General features: G+C 27.8%; 1 protein-coding gene across 1 annotated transcript; it reads left to right on the top strand.

Moving 5' to 3' along the window:
• Window positions 1–766: 766 nt before the first annotated feature.
• Window positions 767–12,451, top strand: LOC129957191 (putative aldolase class 2 protein RP493). Its single transcript, XM_056069390.1, has 4 exons — window positions 767–1,150; window positions 1,261–1,423; window positions 3,720–3,964; window positions 11,713–12,451. Exons 1-4 carry the CDS (start codon window positions 899–901, stop codon window positions 11,854–11,856), a joined length of 804 nt encoding a protein of 267 aa, XP_055925365.1. The 5' UTR covers window positions 767–898; the 3' UTR covers window positions 11,857–12,451.
• Window positions 12,452–21,951: the final 9,500 nt, after the last annotated feature.

The following is a 21,951-nucleotide window of genomic DNA, read 5'->3' as shown; positions in this document are numbered from 1 at the left end:
GATCCTCCAAAGGTAAATAATGTTTCAACTTAGTTGTTTTTAATCCCTTTTATTCTTGGCTCTGGTATAATTATACGAAAAACGACGTATTATTCACAATCAAGGGAACGGGCAGTTCTATAGAGAATCGATATGTAGGGGGTTGAATATGCAGGTCCAACTAATTCTTCATTCAGCTATGAGGTCGAAAGGTCCTGACTCAAAATTTTATTGAAGGGTTGAATTAAGTTGAATCCGAGAACAATATCAATTATTTGATTTTTATATTCTTGGTTTAGTTATTACGCAATTCTACAATCCTCACAAGATAGCTTAAATGTATCGCCATCTATTGAGAACATATAAAACTTAAAATAGGCAACAAATTTTACAAAACTTTAATAAAAACAGAATTTTCTTTAAAAAGTTTTTTTGCAAAGATTTGCGTTTACTTAAAAAAATATTGCCTATTCAAGCGATAATGGGAAATAGTGATATTTGATAGTGATATTGATAAATGATATTTGAAAATAATAAAAGCAAAAATAAGTTAGTTAAAAAATTGTGCATTATGTAGATTCAAAAATTTGTTTAATAATTGTCGCACAGGAGCTTGCCTTTGTCTCTTTGAGAATTTTGATAGAAGGATCAACTGATGAAAGCGTATATTTTTTTTATATATATTTATTTGCTTGAATAATCGTGCAATTTATTTTATTGGCAAGAATTCCACTAAGTCATAAAAAAAAAAAAAAACCCGAAATCGAATAATGACAATAAGTGTGTAAGCCGTGAAGCTCTAAAGTGAACAGAATTTAAATATTTTTCTGATTATGAGGTATCAAAATTAAGAGTGATAACTCTCCAATAATAAGTTTGTCAAATTTTTGACTGAAAATTTTCTGTCCTAACTCTCAATATGGTTTTCATCAGTTTTATACGCCCATGCCGGTCTGTTATTTACCGTCTTTCTTGTAGCCGAAACTTGTCTTCAGTACGAAGGAAAGAAGTTAATAAAGAAATTCGTGTTCGTTTAGCTTCTGCTTATAGGGCATTAGATTCTTATGGGCTAAATGAAGGTGTTTGCAATCATTTATCAGCAATTGCACCTTGTTCAATTTTGGACGCAAATATTATGCTTATTATTCCTTTTCATTTACATTGGAGCGAGGTAACTTAAAAAAAATAATAATGCGAGATATTTTGTTCCAATTCATTTTTTTTTTCTCTAATTATTCAGTATAATGTTCAAAACTCGTTAAAATTCTTTGATAATTCTAGGTCAACCCTTCAAATTTGATTGAAGTGAATGAAAAGAATGAAGTCCTTGTGGGTGAAGGCAAGCCTGAAACAACTGCCTTCTGCATTCATCAGGGTGTTTACAAGAAACGGCCCGATGTGAAAGCCATTATGCATACTCACATGCCTTATGCCACTGCACTGAGTAAAATTTTTGTTTTGTAGTGCTTTCTAACCTATAAATGTCTTTTTATATTTTCAAAATCTATCGTAAAATGCTTCCTTAAATTTTGAAAACTCAATTACTTGACGATTTTTCATAATGCATGTCATTAAATGATAAAATAAAAGTTTACCATTTTTTGGTGTGGATTTTGTTTTCTAAAAGCTGTAGGTAATTAAATTTTGGTAAAAAAAATTCTTAATTTCTATCTTTTATAAAGTTTTATTTTTTATTCTTTGATATGAAAATACTAATGTATAGATTCCACCAAAATATCTTGGAATTTTTTTTTATAGTTTTTTTAATAAGCTTCTTAATTATTATTGTAATGAAAGAAAATGTAATTTTAAATACCTTTACTTCTTATACATATGCTATTATTTATATTTCTTAATATAAAATAGATTTCTATAAAATGTATGTTGATGTAAAATGCTGCTGATACATAAGCCTATATTTCTGTCTATTTATTTGCGCATATTAAGTAAATTGACAAGTAGACCTGACAGTTTAAGATTCTATGAAGAAACAAGCGTTTTAGCTGTTTCATATATCTTGCAAGATATTTCATTTGAGCATTTAATATTATTTAATCATTTTTAAAGATTGATTCTTGTGTGTTAACTTCATACCAACCTTAATCACTAAAGATTGCTTGTTAAAGCTCTTTGGTATTAAATCTTCCCTAGTGGAATGTTATTTACTTAAAGATGTTGTGCTCCATGTTTTACTTTGGAAGAGTTTATTTGCATGGAATCTCTTATTATAGAAATTGCATAGCTTTTAAAAATCAAAATATATTTATTTAAACTTTTTAAATCAAAATTTAGCTTATTTTTGTGTATGAATATTTAGAAATTTGTATGAAGGTGTTCATATTCGTGATGAATATTATATGGCACAAACGCTGCATTTAGAAACATTTTTATTATTATTATTATTTCAAAATTAGGAATTATCATATTTTGGAATGCTATAGATAAGAATGGGCCAATTTAATATTTTAAAGATCTTGAAGCAGCTGAATCAAGACAGTAAAAGTTACTGTAGATTATCTATAAAATTTTTTTATTAAGTTAGTAAAATAATTTTTTATTAGCATGAAAATTTAGATTATGATTACTCACTATATATATTTTCTATTTGCCTAATACGAGTGTGTGTGTGAGTTTAGTTTATATTATATACATATATAATATAAACTAAATTGTGTATCTTTTTCTTGCAATGAATGAACATACACACTATTGTTAAAACTTCTTCTGATCTCCAGAACATATTTTTATGTGACACAATAATGATCTGATATGCAATGGTTAGGTTGTTAACATAAACTTAAAAGCAGATGGTTTAATTAATATAAACTTTAATTATGTATACATGGTTTAAATAAATGAATCTCTTTTTCTAAAAACTGTAATAAAGTTTAAGAAATTTTCAATATATATATAATATGCATAATGTTTTTGTGAAATGAAAACATTCATGATTGAATTGGTATGTTTTACTAATTGCAAATAATTTATGGAACTCGTATACTAAATTTATTATTTTTAGCATATATTTTTATCTGTATTGTTTTATTACTTATAATAATTTGTCTTTTGATATAAATATGTTTTGATCAATTAAATTATAAAGGTTATATTCAATTATTTAAATTGCTTTGGAGTTCAATTATAGAATAGGTATTGTTTTATAAAACAATACCATTTAATGTTCCAACATCGTAACTATTATTTAAAAAAAAGTATTTTAAAATTTGCTTGGCTTCTGTAGTGATCAACTCTTGATTGATAAATCACAATATTTATAATAGTCAACAAGTAATTTGACATTTAAATATTGATTTCTGTTTAAATTTTATTTTGATCGTGATTGAGAACACAATTATTAAAATTTAATCGATATTATTTTATTTTTCTTTCATTATAGTATCTGTTAATATTTAGGAGTTAGAAATTTTTTACTTCATTATTACAGTTTATCAAGATTTCTCTTTTGGTAAAAATATTGTATAAGGATGTGGATGTACATTTTGCATTAAATAGAAGGTATTTAATTGTTTGGCAAATAATTGCATCAGCCTTCAAGACATTTAAATGAAACAAAAATGCTTTATGACTAAGTTTATAATTAAATCTGTTATTTTTAAATTTCCTTGAATTATTAAATTATGTATCAAAATTCTACTTGATTTTATATTATGGTGTATTATATGAATTATACAATTATACATGATAAACTTTGTATTTAAATGCTGTTACTTTTCATATAGCTTGCTTGAAGAATCCCAAGTTATTGATGCTGCACCAGAATTCCTCCCGATTTTATAAGAGAATAGCTTATGATACCGAGTATGCTGGTTTAGGAGACTTTGCTGCAGAAGGGGAACGTCTTGGAGAAGCCCTCGGACAAAATAGTGTTCTTTTCATGGGTAATCATGGAGTCTTGACTGCTGCAGAATCTGTTGATGTTGCTTTTGATGATATGTATTATTTGGAAAGAGCAGCAATGGTTCAGGTAAAATTTTAATTATTTTGAAGTGTATGCATTTTATGTGAATAACAATATTAAAAAAATAATCAAAATGCTCTTTAGGGTATATCTTTAGAACAAGAACTATCTTATTTAGTATTTAGTTCTTCTGTTGGTTCTTTAAGATCTTCTTATTTAGTTCTTTGATTTTTTTTTCAAAATTTTAATGGATTTTTAATTTATTTTCAATTTTTGTTTCTTCCCTTATATTGTGCAAAATTCATTCTTTAGCTACTTTGAAACAATGACTTTTTATCATACCTATTTTGTTAGTGTTTTCTGTGATCGTAATAAATTTTTAATAAGAAGTATATATTTCAACACTATCTCACAATTTTTTGACCGTATTTCTTGTGGTTAGAACAAATGTTTGGTTTGATAAAATATTTTAATCATGTATTGATTTATTCTATTTAACTTTCTTAGTAACTATAGTACAATTTTAAGAATATACGAGTAGTACAATTATTTATATGCCTTATATTAAGTGTGCGATTGAATGCAAATAGAAAAATCAATGATTCCTTCAGTTTTAGTATATTCTCATATAAGCTTTGTTATTTTTAAACCTGTTGTATCTTTCACTTACTCTATACTTAAAAATTTCAGGAAAAATTGACCCCAGGATTGTTTTATCTACGTACTGGTAGCACAATTAATAACATATAATAAAAACTGAAAAATATGATGTACAGAAAGTAAATGTAAAAGCTGACTTTTAATTTAAAAATATATATTTATGATTCATAAATAACCCAGATTAAAAATTTAAATGTATCTAACATCAATCAAGCCATATTGAAACCAATACTGTAACAATTCAAAACAATATTATCCATGTGTGGAAAAGAATATTTATATATTACAGCAAATTTCATGTGCTACGAATTATATGTTTACAATAAAAAAAAAAATGCAATGAATATGTTTTACATGTAAATATAATAATAAGTAGTTAAATATGAAATGTCTCAATCACATTCTAAATACACTTCTGACAAATGATGCTGATTTTAGAATGATTTTTGCAAACCCACATATTGCAGTGTTGACAGACTAGGTTTTTTTTTTTTTTTTTTTTTTTTTTTTTTTTCACTTTTGCACAATACTCAATGTCTTTTATTGGTAATTGAGTCTATCTTTTCAGCTTGAATGCTTTTTTCATTTGTCTCCTGTCTTCTTCTTTTGCCATTGAAAACCAACTTCTAAGCAAGTGTTCTCTAGTTATAACATATGATTTTTGCAATGGAAAAGCTTAGTTCTAAAAAGTTTTTGCAATTCTATATTGTATTATGTTAAGGTGGAATCTGAGTTTCAGAGCGACCATAAGCATTATAAAGAGATATCCAATATATTGGGGGAAAAAAACTTATGGTCATCTGTTAGTTTTTCTTTTCATTCTGTAATTTACTAATAGTTTATCAAGAGTATCCACTACTCCTTTAGTTGCATTGTAATCAAGAATGATACTTGGTGTTTTATGACTAGCATTGCTAATGGAATCATCTTGATGAAATGTATTCTGTAATAATACATACTTGTTCTTCGATACATAAGATGTAAGAATTGAGTCCTTAGTGAAGGCAAAGGTTCATATGTTTATGTCATAACTTTTAGTTTACTTGGTTCCAAGTGAAATTGAGGTTTTATTTCCTTGTATAGTCCCATTCATCACAATATTTCTTACAAGAAATGCTTATCCAAATTCATGAGAAATGTAATAATATTAATAATATTATGATCTTTCAAACTGTGTGACATTCCATACAATTGTAAAACTCAATTTATTTTTGTCAGGTATCACCAGGTTGTCTCCCAAGATACTGAATTATGTTCCATGCATATATACCCTATATAAAATGTGAAAAATAACGAAATTGGAGAAATAATAATTCATATATACTAGTAAAATTTGTGTTAAAATAATTATATATCAATTAATAAATATAATTAATTATAAATTTCTTTATTGATAACTGTATTATACTTATATAAGCATTTATAATATTTAAAAACACAGATACAAAATGAGCAACATTATTCACATGCTTTCAATATAAATGTATGTGGGTCATATTTTACCCAGAAGATGCAAGTGACTTTTTTTACAGTTGTATTTACAAATATCTTACAATACTATTAGAAACTATAGAATAAACAATGTCATATAACCATGCAAGTGTTCTTATAATAGTTAAAAAGTTTTTTTAGAAAATATCGTGTTTGGGTAAAAAAAAAAAAGTATGGTTACACTATCAAATGTACTTAATAAACTGGTAGTTTTTATAACTTGACAAAATTTTTAATCATTTACTCTATGCAGGTTTTAAAATGTTTGGATTTCTGATTTATTGATTTTTAAATCCATAAAATATTTATATTGTGAATAATTGGATCTTGATGGTTATTACTTAAGAGAAACTTCAAATCTTTTATGAAGCAATTTAAACTTTGTTTCTGACATTGTTGATTTTATTAAATTTAGTGCAGTTTAATAGCCTTAGTTTAGCACATTGAGGCTTGATTTAAAAAAATGGCTGTAAAAATTATATTTTGAATTTTTTAAAAGATAAATATATTCTCAATTTTTTATTATTATCTTTATTATTTTTGTTTATTATAAAAAAAAAAAATACCTGCTTAATGCCAAATAATCCTGTTTGCAATTTTTTTTGTGATAATGTAGTGCATTTTTTTAAAAGTTAAGGATTGGTTTTATTAATTATAATTATGACATTCTGTGAAATCAGAAATAATAAATCACTCAGCAGAATGCCATTATACCTGTAAAGAAATCATTAATTTCAAAATATAAGTCGATCCATTTTTCAGTTTAAATACTATTCTCAACAATGTTCGCTTATAATGAAAAAATTATGCCCTTGCATCCAAATATATTAGAAAAAGTTTTGATTTGCTATGCAAAAAATATTGTGAACAGTTAAAGATAACTGAGCATCTTAGAATTCAATTAGATTCATCAGTTCTATATCTATCCTATCAGTCTATTTGTTTGATCATATAATTTGATCAATAAGCTAATTAATGGTCAATTAAATATGTTATTTGCTTCCAATTTTGCTACTCATCATTTTGATATTCTTGTTTTTACTTGTAGTTTAAAGCAATAAGCCAGTATCCTATACAGATAGCCAGCTAATATCTATTAATCATGCCGTTATGTTTACTTTGACATATACTAACAAAATTTATTTGAATAAAAACTAAAAGGGGTTTGGAGTTTTAATGTATCTCTAAATGCTTTCTCTATTGTAATAGTTTTTTAAAAATTTCAATAAAATATTCATGCTTATATTTCTGAGTGAAATTTGAGTATTTGTGACATAATTTATATTGCTATATACCCAATCATTCAAGTAAAAGATTACAGATATCCTTTTTGAAACAGACTGTTTATTGCTATGTGATGTAAATGTCATGATATATGACAAAGTAATAATATATTTAACCCTTTATATCCTGATTGTATTTGAAAGTACCACTTTTTCCCCTTCTAATACTATTTACAATATTACAAAGTCTAATCCTGACAGGAAGTAGCACAGAGCTTCTGAAGGGGGAAACATTTAAAATCAAAATTATATAATTAAAGTATTTCCTCTGTTCTGGGATGTGCTATTAAAACTTCTCTAATGTAAAAACACAATTTAATGAGCATTGTTGATAACTTAATTTGATATTTGAAGAATTATTATTTTTTTAAACCTCTTTTATATTATTTTTTTGTCCCCAAAGTCATAGTAAGGCTTATTTTCAAGAGATAGCATATTTTTTACAACAGATTACATTTATTCTCACAAAAGAATTACAATTTATATCTGAAAGGATTCCTTTCATTGTTATGATGATATGAATTTTTCTGGAAATATGTATCTGATGTCATTACAAGAACCAATGCTTGAATGTCTGCCCTGCAAACAATTAAATATTTTGCTTTTCTCAATCCATTCATAAAGATGAATGAATGAATAAAATGACTTCCAACTCCTTAAATAAGGATTCTATATCTAACCTGCTTTCATTTTTTTTATCGGAAGTTGAAATTCTACTCTTTCCAGATTATTTAGCTGAATTATCATGAAAAATATCAATCTAGAAGAGATGCATAACAGCTTATATATTGCTTTAAGTATTTGGGTTGGTCATTCAAAAAATGTCACTATATTTGCACCTGAATATCAGAGCAGCTAAGGGAAGAACAACATTGGTTCTTTATATTTAAATGAAAGGTTATTTATCCTTTCCAGTTATAACCTACTTTGCTTGACCATATGAAAAAAGATCATAATAGGACAAACCAATGCTGCAGCTCATCCTAAGAGATCCTAAAGGCTTATCTTAGCACATGGAAGAATTTTACTTGAAATAATAAAAGATAAGAACTCTTTAATGGCCTTGAACTAAGATAGCCATTGCAATAAAGGGAAGCTTTCTATTGTAATTTGTAATTAGTTTTTATGCAATCAATCATTCAGTGGTTGTTTTTGCACTTATGCTTTTATTGGCCTTTTATTTCCATAATTTTCTGGGATTAGTTTGTATTTCTCGCTATTGTATTTAAAATCGGAACTTCTGTTTATCAGTGACTTTGCAAGTATTTATTTTACAACCTTAGAGTTTTAAACTCGTTTTCATTTTGCAGGAAATTTGTAGATATAAAGTGATTAGCAATTAAATTTTTATGTTTAGGTAACAAATACTATAAATTGCATTCATGAAGACTTGATTTCTCTTGCTGTTGTTGGCAATAAAAATTATTCATTATTGAACTCTTCAGTACTAAATACAAAACTAGATTCTGAAGCGTAAATGAAATGTAGATTAAAGAATGCATTACTAAATTTATTTAATAATGAATGAAAGTCATAATTATTATGCAAATGGGCAAAAAAGAACATTTTACTTGTAGCTAATTCTTTATTTAAAGAAAACTGACTATTGTGCAATAATGTAGACTATTAAGTTTTTGTTTGTGATAGTATATTGTTTATAAGTAGGGATTGCAATACCGGACCAAAATTTCAATACCAGTATTCGGTATTTCTTAAATCTTAATACAGGGATACTGGTTTTAATACCGGTATTAGAAATTTTAGAAAAAGAAAGAAAAAACAGGTGTGTCTTTGTTTTATATGCCAGTTTTGTTAGAGAGTGTAAATATCACAAAAATAATTTGTAACTTATAAGTTATAACAGTATACAATCACAAAAAAGTAAAGAAACATCTTATTCATTTAAATTACAAAAAAAGTGTAAATATTACTATTCAGTCTGTGGTACTATTACAAATTTTTGAAATGTGATCTTAAAAAATATAGTGCATCAATTGTACTGCCATTAAGCTTGGAACGTAATTTTGTCCGAAATTTACCAGCTGTCGAAAACGCTTTTTCATCATTTACGCTAGTTGAGGGTACTGTTAGCAATGCGCGATATACTTTTTCCAAGTATTTGCCTCTAAATCCCTCATCTTCAAATAAATGAATTTCTCGTCGGATGGTTTTGGATATAGCTGATTTCTGTATTGTATTTTGGTTCGTTGAAATTTTTTTATTTATCGCTCATTCTAATTTTTGTTCAAGAGACAATTCCTTTTCACTATCGACAGTAGTGACATCATAATCTTCGATAATTGAACCGAATTCTTCTAAATGTGGATAGGTTTGTGGGTAAAAAATTGTAAGAAAATTTACTCTAAACTTAATCAGATTTGAGTTGCTTCTTTCTTTTCTTCTTTTTCATTTTCATTTTTAAAATTACTATAATTATGTAAATACCATAAGACATTTTCTATTTCGGTATGCCTTTTGGTTTTTCAAAGTAATATATAATTCTTCAGATAGTGATGTGAGCTATTCTTTCAGTGACTACAACATGAAATTTATTGTTGCATTAGCTATTAATAAATTAGAATCTCTCGTACATAATGCCTCAATAGTCAGTTTTATTGGAAGTAAAGCTGATATAGTTCTGAATATTAACTATCTGAAAAATTAATTTACAGGTTTAAGTCATTATTGCTTTATGGATTGGATTTCTCAGTTTCGAAAATCGTTCCATTATTAGGAGTAAACAGTTCCAACGTGTTTTAGAATCTAATATTAACATATATTCTGTTTTATTTTCAGTTAGTATATATTTAAGTAATATATACTTTTTATAGGGGAACGTTTAAATATCTTAACAATTTTTCGAACTTAATAAATTATAGGAAGCAATTCTTGGAAGGTTAATATTTCATACTCATTAGCAATATCTTCTTCAACAATTACATTGTCAATATCACTCTCACTCTTTTCAAAGTTGGAATCCGAAGATTCTGTATCCACAGTATTTGGATTCTTCTGTTCTTTATTTTTTTGGTATAATACATCTATTACTCCTAGTTGAATTCCATGAGTGTAGCACAATTGCTGATTTGCACCAATCAACTTTCCAACTTTTTTCATAATTGTTACTCCATCAGTTGTTATGGATACAACATTTTCTTTCATGGATAATTCATGTTTCGCTAGTTTAGTTTTAAGCAATTAAGTCATTAATTAGCTAATTATTTTCGTCCGTTAGGGAGACATAAAATCAAAAACGTATACTATTTTGCTATGTTGGCGATCCCTGAACATATAGTGGAGACAATTTTAAAAATTTCTAGTAAATACCGAAAAACCGGTATTTAAACTTGTGAATACCGGTATTACAAAATTGTACAAATGGCTCAAAATACCGGTATTCGGTATCCAAGTATACCGGTATTGCAATCCCTATTTATAAGATATTGATTTTTATATGAAGCAAATTGTATTTGAAATTCATAAAATCTTTTATAACCTTTTAATTCAAAATATTATATCGCGTATCCACGATATTATTTAATATTCTAAAGGTCAGATAATATCATGAAGATATCATAACAATGTTATTAATTTTGTGCTAATGGGTGCCAAGTAAGTTTGTGTTAATAGGATATTTTGTTATGTTAAAAACAATTGTATGATTACTACATTGTATTTGCTTAAGAAAAATTGATTTTCAAACACTATAATTTATGATTTAGATTTGTTCGACAGTTTTTAATCAAGTAGTGTTCCAAAAATAGTCTTTATACTTCTATGGTGAATGATTGGATTATATTTTGAAGATTGTAAAGCTTTACTTTGGATTTTTTTAAAAAAATCTTCAATCTTTATTTCCCGTGCAATTTGTAAAAGTATATAAAGTTACTGCAATATTTATGGCATGTAAATTTTGGTTGGTTAAGTGATTTTTTTTGTACATTAAAATTTTTATTTTGTCTTGGTGATTACAGGGATTTTCACATTGAAGTCTCTGACTCTGGTACCATTCATTAATGATTCACCATAATGCTGACTGAAATGTTTGAAGAATTTTGACGAAAGATTTTCTTAATAAGATTCAAATTTTTATTCCTAAAAATGCTGTTTGAAATGCTACCTCTTCCTTGAAATCATGAGCTTTGCAAAAGCAATGTGCATGTTTAAACTGAATGAAGCCAGTTTTGACTAGTCAAAGGATGCAACACACTTTGCATTTTCAGCGAGAAATGACATAAATCATTTACATTTCAAAAATATTTATGAAGATCTAAATTGTTTTATATTTACTATTCTAAAATAAATGATACTGAGTTTTTTGTTTTATAAAAATGTATTAGCCACATGAGTAATGTTGATGTATTTGTATTAATTTCCTAGGTTTTAGCATACAGCACTAATCAAGAAGTGAAAGAAATGGATGAAAGGGTTGTGTCCCATACATCTCAACAAATTCTTGAAGTTCTACCTCTCTATGCAAAAAGGCATTTGGACTCTGTTGTAAGACGTTTAAAATTCTCGTAAGGATTTTGCATAAAATAGCTTCAAACCCTCTTAACTGCAGAAAACTGTTGAATGTTAAATGATGCTTAATTTGTTTCATTCATATTGAAGTTATAATTAGGCTCATTTCAACAAAGTTAAATATTTTGTGCAAGAAGAAAAATATTTTTTGTGAATGTTTAATTTTATGATGCATTTGTAATGTTTTATTGAAATGTTCATTTTATGGTATGTTTATATAGTTCTGTAAATACTGTGATATATTAATCATGTTGTGCTGTGGTTGGATTTTTGCATTGCAAGAAATGTGTATTTTGTGAAAGCAGTCAATGAAAGTGATATTTATAAGCTCTGAAAGTTTTCTCTTTGAAAGTTTCTGAGGGGGAAAAAGTTTTAATATTAAAATCTTTTTTAAAGCATTTAGATAGATATAGCATTTTAGATCCTTTTATGATGTATATGCCATGATTTCGATATAATTTTTGCCTGTGTTTTAAGAGTGTCTAATCACTGAATGGTTTATATAAATTTTATATGAATCTGAATGAATACATAAAGTTATTGAAAGTTTCTATTTGTGCCAAATTTGTAATTTATATCTACATTTTATCTCTTGAAAATGTGAGATAAAATTTAATAAATTTTGTTTGAACTATTTTATGGTTTTTTTTATAGTGTACTATTTATCTTGAAACCAATGTATTTGACATTTTAGAAAATACACATTTAATTAGGAAAAAAATAACATTAAAACTCATTTGTTCAATTAAGGAAACTAGTTTTAAAAAAATCGACGGTCTAATGTAGAAAAGCACAACTTTGACAAAAGTATTTTTTGATTGTAAATTCACATCTGCCTAGAATTTATAAACCCACAGGTGACATTTTAAGCACTATGTCATTCTTCTCTTTTTTGCAAATGCTCCCCTCGGGTGATTCCCCTTTAGTTGAATACACATTTTCCAATCTAAAAGTTTCCAGTGATCTTAATTCCTTTTATATTTTCTCTCTCATATGACTTTTGCTGTCTATTTCCATCTCTTGATAGCAAGAGAGAAAACTCTCCGCAAGAAATTGTTCATTGGTCTATTTACTTCTTTTTTCACATGAATAGTTAGAAATCCGACATGTTGGCTGTGGATATTAATCCATTATACAGGTGATGCACTGTGGATTCTGGTGTATGAATTCAGACAGTTGCTATCTTCCTAAATGGTTAATCTGCTTGGGATCGTCATTTTTTTTGTTTTTTTTTTTTTTGTTCTTAACATAAAGAATGATCTATGTCCCCTGAGATGACTTCCAGTGTATTGGTTTTGGTTTTTATTATGATGAATATTTAATTTATTATGAAGCTGAGGATGCCCAGATGCCTTTCAATACTTCTGTCAGAAAATATGGAAGTAATTTCCCATCAGCAGACCCAGCAAATATTAAAATTAAAAAACTTAGCTAAAATACAGTTTAGTATATTAATTTGTATCAGTGTTTGGAATGCAAACAAACAAACAAAAAAAATTGCAAAAAATGCATTTAAAATGTGTTATTATTAATGGAGTATTATTGAATGTTTCATTGGATGAAATAACTCTAGAACCAAGCAGGGTTGGAGTGATGTTTATGTACTGAATCATTATATAGCAGAATGAGCAGCTCCTTGACGCATCTTACATTTGATTTCCCAAAATTACCAGAATATATTTATGATAAATACATTACATTGTTAGTCATCTAATCTTGCATTCCAAATCTTTTGAAATGCTTTCAGTGCATTTTGGCCATTTCTAGAAGAGGGTGGTGTTCACAGCATTTTAGCTATTCGCCATCCTTTCTCTCATGGGATGTCGACTCTTACCCTCACTGCTGAAAAGTTCCTTGGTAACCAGCTGTGCACTACACCAGAAAAGTTTTTGAATTTCCAGCAGCCATCATACTGTGTATTTCTGGTTGTGTGCACAGTGGCAACTGAAAAAAAAAAAAAAAAAGCACTGTTCATAAAATTAATGAACAAATTTCCTATCTCAAAGCATGCTGCGAGTTCTACACTACTTCAAGTTCTGGAGTGAGCTAGGCATCTGTTACTAAAACATTTTTTAACTTTGACTGTTGTTGACGTGCAATTTAATAAGTTTATATTTCATTCCAGTGATTGTTAATATAACAATTTATGATTTATGCCTGTGATTTGGATTAACTATCTAATTAGATGGCCTCTATAATAGAGAATAGCTTATTGTGTGAAGCGCAGTATAATAGAGAGTAGCTTCGAGTGTGAATTAGGATGAGTTATATGTCAGTCAATATGTTAACTTATGATGCAGAGGGATTGCCACTAAGTTTTCAGATATCCACCAATAATTTATGTTCCTTCTATTTTGATATACCTTTAATACAATTTTTCCCATTGTAGATGTGCATAATTTTACCCACAGTTAAAAGATTAAACCAAACAATACCTGTCATAACCCAAATTGCCAAATCTTCGGTTTTTGATCAATCTGCTCAGGGCTCCAGAAGTATCCAGGTCCAAAACATCGAATATAAAATCTAAGTCTTTGAAACTAAAACTTTTGAAACAAGGACTTTTCTCAACCAATGTCAGTTTGCAGTTAAATAAAAACTGCAAACGGACAAAGTTTGTATTTAGGATTTGATATGTAGAGTATAGTCTACAAAGACTTAATGACCACATTTTGTTTCATATCCAAAAGTTTGTCGCCTTTCATCTTGTCTATCATCTCAAAGTTTTTCTAATTCAACCACATCTATTGATTCTCTGTTGACATCAAATCCTTAATGAATATAGTTTTTGTCTTTTCCTTTTATGAAATTGTTTTGGCATGTGGTTCAAATGGCAAGGACATCATTAATATATTTCATCCTTTTTATATAGGTCTTCAAGTAATTTTTTTGAAGTATGATAATCTCTAAAATTGTGTGCTTGTAATAGTGTTCTTAGAGATACTGGTACTGAAATCAGTTTTGTTTGAAGTGCCTTCACCGTAACTAATTTATACCCAAATACTCTAGACTAATTTATACTCAAATTCTTCAGACTCTATACTCTTAGAAGCTGTGGCTGTAAAAAGTCACATATGATCACAATCTATTGTATTTATTTGCTGGTTTCTGTTGCTATTTTTCAGCATGGTCTCAGTAACTTAATGGATAGCTTCCTTTGCTTTTTCTCGTACTTCTCGACTTTACAGTCATATTACATTTCAGGGTTCGGAGCATGCAATTTCTCGTGAACGACTGATGGAACAGTTTATATCTTATAACACTGTCTTCTTTATTATATTTTAGAATTAAGTTGCCACATCATTATTATATGTGCCCACACATACTTTTCGTTGTCTGTATCTGGCCATTTGTTCTGAATTCTTACTATTGCCAAATTTTGCAGTTGAAGATGGCTTCTATAATGGCCTCCACTTTCCTCTAGTAGTCCTCTGTACTGACAGTGGCCATGCGATTACCCCACTGCTGCATTTCCTATTTTAGTGAACAAACTGTAGGCAGAAATCGCCGATACTATGGCCATATTTCATAGTGCCGTTGTGAAAAATTGTGTTATTCAGAAACAGTGCAGTTTGCTGTTTATACAAAAATAAACGCTTCTAATTTTGTTGTCCCTAAAAGCTCTCCAATCTAAAAACATTTTATTTTGTAAACCGAATGGATTGAATTTTTTCGCTATAATTATGGGAATCAAAAGAAACATTGGAACTTATTTAGATGGTATTTGGCAATAGAAAATTCATGTCGCTTTTAAAGCTTGCCCCATTCACTGGCTTAGTTTGAGAGAATCTTCAATTGATTTCATTTCAATTCTCATATCCTTTATTTTTAGTAAGCATTGGCTGGAAAAAGCCAAAAAGTCTCTAATGGGACCTTATTTTTAAAACAGGAAAGATGACATTTTCTGCCAATATGTACTTTCTGCAATTGATTCTTGATCAAGTTTGTAATCTTCAGTTTCAGTTCATAGTATGGAAATGAAATAGTGATAGAAGTTTTATTCCATTATTTCAAAACTGAAAACATTTCATTGATGTTAGAAACCATTAAAATAAGGGGCTGAAAATCACTTTTTGGCCCTTATATTTTAAGGAATTGCTGCTGTCAAAAATCTTTTAATACAAACGTTGTTCGTCTTAATAAGAGGTTAATTTGGCAAATTTAATTTATTTTTCTATTTTCCATATTAAGGAAGTTGTAGCGAAATGAAAATTTTAACCCCTACCATTTCAACCCCCTTTGATATAGATGATCCCTCTACGAATTCATCTGAAGTTTTTACATTTCTTGCAACATATTTCAAGCTGGTTAAAATCAAACAAATTACTCCAGCTATCTTGCTCACAAGATAACATGTGCAAAGCTTTATATATATTTATATATATAATTATTTTTGAGCAAAGAGTAATTTTAGGCTCTAGGGACTACAATTGGTGAAGAACTGCAGAAAATTTTCTGAAGTCATGTAATGAGAACCTTGATTGACAGTCTTCGTATAAGAGATGTACTAGGCAGTATTTTTATAAGAAATGTATTCAAAAAATACAGTGTGGAATACTTGAATGCGAAGACATGGAGTTCTGCAAACTATAAAAACAATGTTGTGGTTAAATGTTGACTTGATCAAATATCCATCTCTACTTGGATGACATTTGAACAGTTGATGATGGCTTTAAAGCACTTTAGAGGTAAGTCTATGTTAAGAATTTGGCTTTATTTAAATGCCTTATTTATTTTAATGTGAAAATTAAATGATCATCGAATGCTTTGCTTGGTTCTTACCTTACTATTTCTAACTTACATTGATATTTTCTTTTAAAACAATACAAAAACTATGACGTATATATATGCTGTTATTTTAGATTGTCATGTATTTTTTTCAGCAGTGTTATGAGTCAGTGCCCACTGAAGTCCCAATAAAAAATGGTGGGACGATCGCAGCAGGAACATGTCGGGAAGGACGGGAAAAAATGACAAATTTTTGAGATTTCCTCTTTTCTTTTTTTAAGTGAATAGGAAATTCATATGGTATAAATTATTGTTAAGTGTGTAGTAATGTACCTATTGTAATTTTAACTTTATAGGCTACATTTATGTTCCTTATTAAAGAGATTTTAATTACAGTATTTTTAATGCATTCAAAATTCAAAACATTACTAATTACGTACTGTATTTAGATCCTCATCGTTGAAGCAAAAAATTTATTTTCAAATATGTTATAGGTGCAACGTGACCAAAACTGCCTTTTGCATCATAAAATTCAATAAACGAACCAATAAGAATTCTCTATGGCACTCTCTATAAAATTCCAACAAGTAATTTTATATTAAGATGCACAGTATATACTTTAACCTATATTTAAGTTTCATAAAAACTTATTTCATTCAGATTTAATTTATTAGAAAACTTATTTCCTAAATTTTATTCCCTTCAAAGGTACCGTTATTCCATTATTTTTTTGGCTTTAAGCAAAGAGCTCTCTCCGTTAGATGATGTAGCCACTTTATTTGCTTTTTGTTTCTCGTAGACAGTATGTCCCCTTCCTCCACGGGTTCACTGTTTTTACTCATTAAACACATGGTGCAGTGTCACATCAGCTATATCAATTCTGTCGATAAATAGCCTCTTGAGTGTCTTGTCAGCTAATGTCAAGCAAAGAGATCATTGTCCTTGAGGTAACTCCGAGTATATAGATTCCAACCGGAATTGAGATGAAAGCAGGGATTGAAAATGCCTGAATTATTAACTATTTTTTCCTTGTTTTGTTCCATAAGGGGCAGTGTCATCAGGCCTGAATTTCATTCTGTGTCACATGAGTGACAAATAAAAGGAGCCCTTCAGGATGCATCATTCGATTCCAACAATTTTCAACAATGCAAATCTCTGACACTTTTTTTTTTTTTAAATCTTTGAAAGAGTTTCAGAAATGATGGGAACATTTTAAAACCGTTTTCTATTTCTTGTGCTGAAGGTGTAAACACAACAGTGGGTAAAAATGCACCCGCTCGTCTCATTTCGCTTGTAAAATATTGAAAGCAATACCAGCAGATACAAAAAACCTAAAATCGTTATTTATAATAGCCATCAGTGTTGGTTTTCACTAACAGATATTCACTTCTTTTATATTCTTCTGCACTTTCTGCTAGTCAGTGCAGGCAGTTGTCTAAGGGTTTCGTTACTTTTGACAACCTATAGATATTTTTTTTTTTTTGTGTGTGTGTTTTAAGGTTATTTAAGTTTGTGGTTCTTTTGACTTTTTATGATAACACATTTGAACATATTCAATTAAAATGAAGTATTGCTCGAATTTTAGGACATGGTTTCTACGATTTTTTTCTGATTTTCAAATGGCAAATGGTTTCTGCCATTTTGTTAAAAAAAATAAATTGATTTTTTTAAATTTAATTTTTTTGCACGCGAGATATTGAAACTAGCACAAGAAGTAAATTTCATTTAGATGTTGTTATTCTAGTTTATCCTCACACGTATTACTTAAAAACTGCGTATATAGAGGTTAAATTAATATCAATTAAAAAAAAACATGGATTTGAAGTCTGGATGGAAAATAGTGGAGAACGAATCTTGAATTGCCTATAAGCGCCAACAGAGTTCCATTTAATAATCCATTGCGATCCTAAGCATTCGCGAATGAATAAGGCAAAAAGTGTAATTACATGCCGAAACTTGCTGAATGTTCCTCTGGATTTAATAACGGTAAAGATGAAATCCCAAGAAATTTTATACTCCTGCGCATTGCTATAGATCACTTCTGGCAGTGAATAACTTTTTGAAATAAAGCACCAAATCCTCAAAATTCCAATGCGGCCACGCATCTTCTAGTTTTGTATTTATCATTTTATATATAATATATCATGTAATATAGTTTTGCAGAGAACAAGAAGACAACAAGAAGACAAATTGGAATGAACTTCAAATTATTTTTTTACTGGAATGTACGATTTCTACATGGGTACAAAGGCTGTTCGTACCAGAATACAAGAACAAAAGTGAGAAATTTTCCCCTCAATGTTTTTATTAAGAGATTCGTATAGGGATATCTTTGACATGTGTTGATGTAAGAAATGGAAGCGGGTATCTCTGAAAGAAATGCCTTGGGTATTAGGAATATTTATTCCTGCAGTTTGAGAATTGGAGTCAGCAGTTTTTTAGAGCTCGTGTTAGAAATAATTAAAGTAGGATTTGGATCAGGAAATATAAGAACATTTTAGTATAAAGTAATATAGGCTAATTTAAGATAAAAATAGAAGTAAATCAAGATTTAAATTAGATTAAGTAATATCATTACACACACACATATATACATACATTTTACGTTGGTATTTTCAATATTTGCCATCATTGAAGTGTTTAAATGAAACGAAATGTTTTCATCTTGAATAATAATCTACAAGAAAAACACCAGAACACAATTGCTTTGAATAGTTTATTTTTTAAAATTCATAATGTGCAGAGAAATCACAAATGTTACTCTAGTCACATATTTTCATATAAGTTCAATGCTATTATAATACATAAATATTGACTCATACAAATTGAAAAAGGTATGCAGTTTGCTTATATACAATATCTTCCTATATAAACATCCTACGGAAATGTGTCATTGGTTCTTTTTTTAAAAATATTGGGCAAGTAATCTGTGCATTCAAATATTTCTTTCAAAATAGCATAAGAATATACAATAAAATAAAACAATTTTCGAATTAAATATAGAAATTGGATTTATTGCAGTATATTGTGAAATGCAATTGAAATAAGTGTTAGTATAATGATTTAGATGCTAATCCGATATTATCATCATGGCGTCATCATCATCATCAGCGAATCAGCTTATTACAAAAGTTTTCATCAAAAACGTCCATTTTAAACTATAGAAGCAAATAGCTTTATAAAGAATTTTTACATGGAGTTCTGGTGTTTAGAGAGATGCATTTAAATCTCTAATTTTGAAAGTTCATCTTTTTCTTTTATATTCTGTGCAGACGATTATTCTGATAATGCAAACAAAATCGCTTGCACGTAATAATCTTAAGATGCCCGTGCAAATTTACATGTGGATTTTATTGTATATCGTACATTTGCTGCTCATTCTTTTGAATGTTGAAATAATTATTTATATATATTTTGGGATTATAAGTTTTATTCTTTGGAACTTAAGCTTTTTGGAATTTTAAAATTAGTTTTTAAATTCAGTCTAATTTATACAATACCGTTTTCTGTTTAAATTAGAATCATTTAAAAGAAAATAAATCATTTTTTAAAGAGATAAAGATATAATCATTTTTTTTTTTTGATTGCAAATTCAGAAAAATGGGAAATAATTCTGACATTAGTGACTTCTATGAATTCAAAGTTGCTCAAGATCGAAAGTTCTGGTACTGATTTCAAGGTATAAATCATTATTGTTCATATGATTTTTATTTATTATTTTAATGTAAATTATGTATCTTGATATGATCTTTGAAGAAAACTTCTCTTGTGTTCTATATTAATGTATTTAGCCATCACAATCATATAAACAAAATTAGAATATCGCAAATTATTTTTAAATGCTGCAATTAGTGGTCATTTCACTCATTTACTAATTTTGAGTAAATTTAATTCGAATATATGATAAAATTCCTTATTATTATTAATTAATTTATAATTTATTATTATTTAATTTCTAACTGTCATCTATTTTGTTACAAAAAATGTTTTATGCATGCATTTTTTGTCAGATTTTAATACGAATGTTTTAGAATATAGCAATAGTTCATGAGCAGCAATTTATTTATTCGTAATAAATTCTGATAAGAATAAGAACCACGATTCTTAATGCAGAAGTTGAGAATTATGCAAAGATTTAGTTTTAAAATATCATTTGTTCTGCTTAAAACGTATTTAAGAAGTTTTAGTGAAAACTGTGTTAAATCTTATAGTAATTCTTCTGAATATAGAAACGATTTTTTTTAATCGAAAAGCTAAACCTACTATTTTATTTAGTACAAATTTAATGTAATGATAATGCATTAAATTTGTTTTTTCGTAACAGGAAGTATAAAAAAAATAATTTTTAAATGTTACCAATTTCTACTTAATTCAAAGAAGATTTAATGAATAGTTGGAGTTTAATGTGAAATTCTTAACTAGAAAATATAAGTGATCAGTACTTTAAATGGATCATTGCACTTGTGCTGTACGTCCAGAGTTACTCCGTAGAAAATACTTGTATATGATAATCTTTCCTTACTAAGCTATGCAGACATACGAAACGAATCGCCTCAAAACGAAGACATCGAATAGCGGCAAAATATGCAGAACTATCGAGAAAATACAGGCTAATTATTTAGGGTCCCGAATAGTGCGTTTGCATCACATCGTATCATAACTATTATTTTACTATCACAGCATTGTACAGATCTTGGTATTACTTAATGAATAAAAAAAAAAAAAAAAAAAAAAAAGGAAAGAGACGAAAAATGATAGAACTATATGGTGATATGTGTCGAATAATTCTTTTCGATTACAAAAATTTACTCTATGCATAGTATTTTAATAAAAGTGACCTTGCTTTTTTAGCTTTTTTGTTTAGATTTGGAAAAATAAGATAACTTACAAATCAAGTTTTTAACATGTTCGTTAAAAAAAGATACATAAAATGAAACTAATAAACTAGTTATCCATTATTTTAAAATATATGGGTTCTTTTTTTGAAAATAATTCTGGGTAGAATTTACGTAATGGTAATAGACACGAAATCCTTTAGTATCATAGTGAAACGGAATTCTGTTAAACATGTTTTGGTTCGAATGTAATAAGTATTTGTATAAAATAAGTATATATTTTTAAAACTAACACTTTTATTATTAATTTTATATTAAAAACGAGTAATATTAATTTAATTAATATTACTCGTTATTATATTATAATAACAAAATATTAATTTTTATATTTTTTATGTAATATATTTAAAGCATAAAATAATATTAATTTTTAAAGATCTTTGCTGTTTATTATATAATTATTAAATTATGTTTATTAAAGAATAAAATATGCGAACTAAAAATAAACGTCGAATAGTATTTTCCCTTTACT

Source organism: Argiope bruennichi, chromosome 11 (assembly GCF_947563725.1).
Source record: "Argiope bruennichi chromosome 11, qqArgBrue1.1, whole genome shotgun sequence".
NCBI classification, from domain to species: Eukaryota; Metazoa; Arthropoda; class Arachnida; order Araneae; family Araneidae; genus Argiope; species Argiope bruennichi.
Note: the sequence above shows the minus strand (reverse complement) of the source record. Positions and strands in the feature narration are given on the sequence as shown.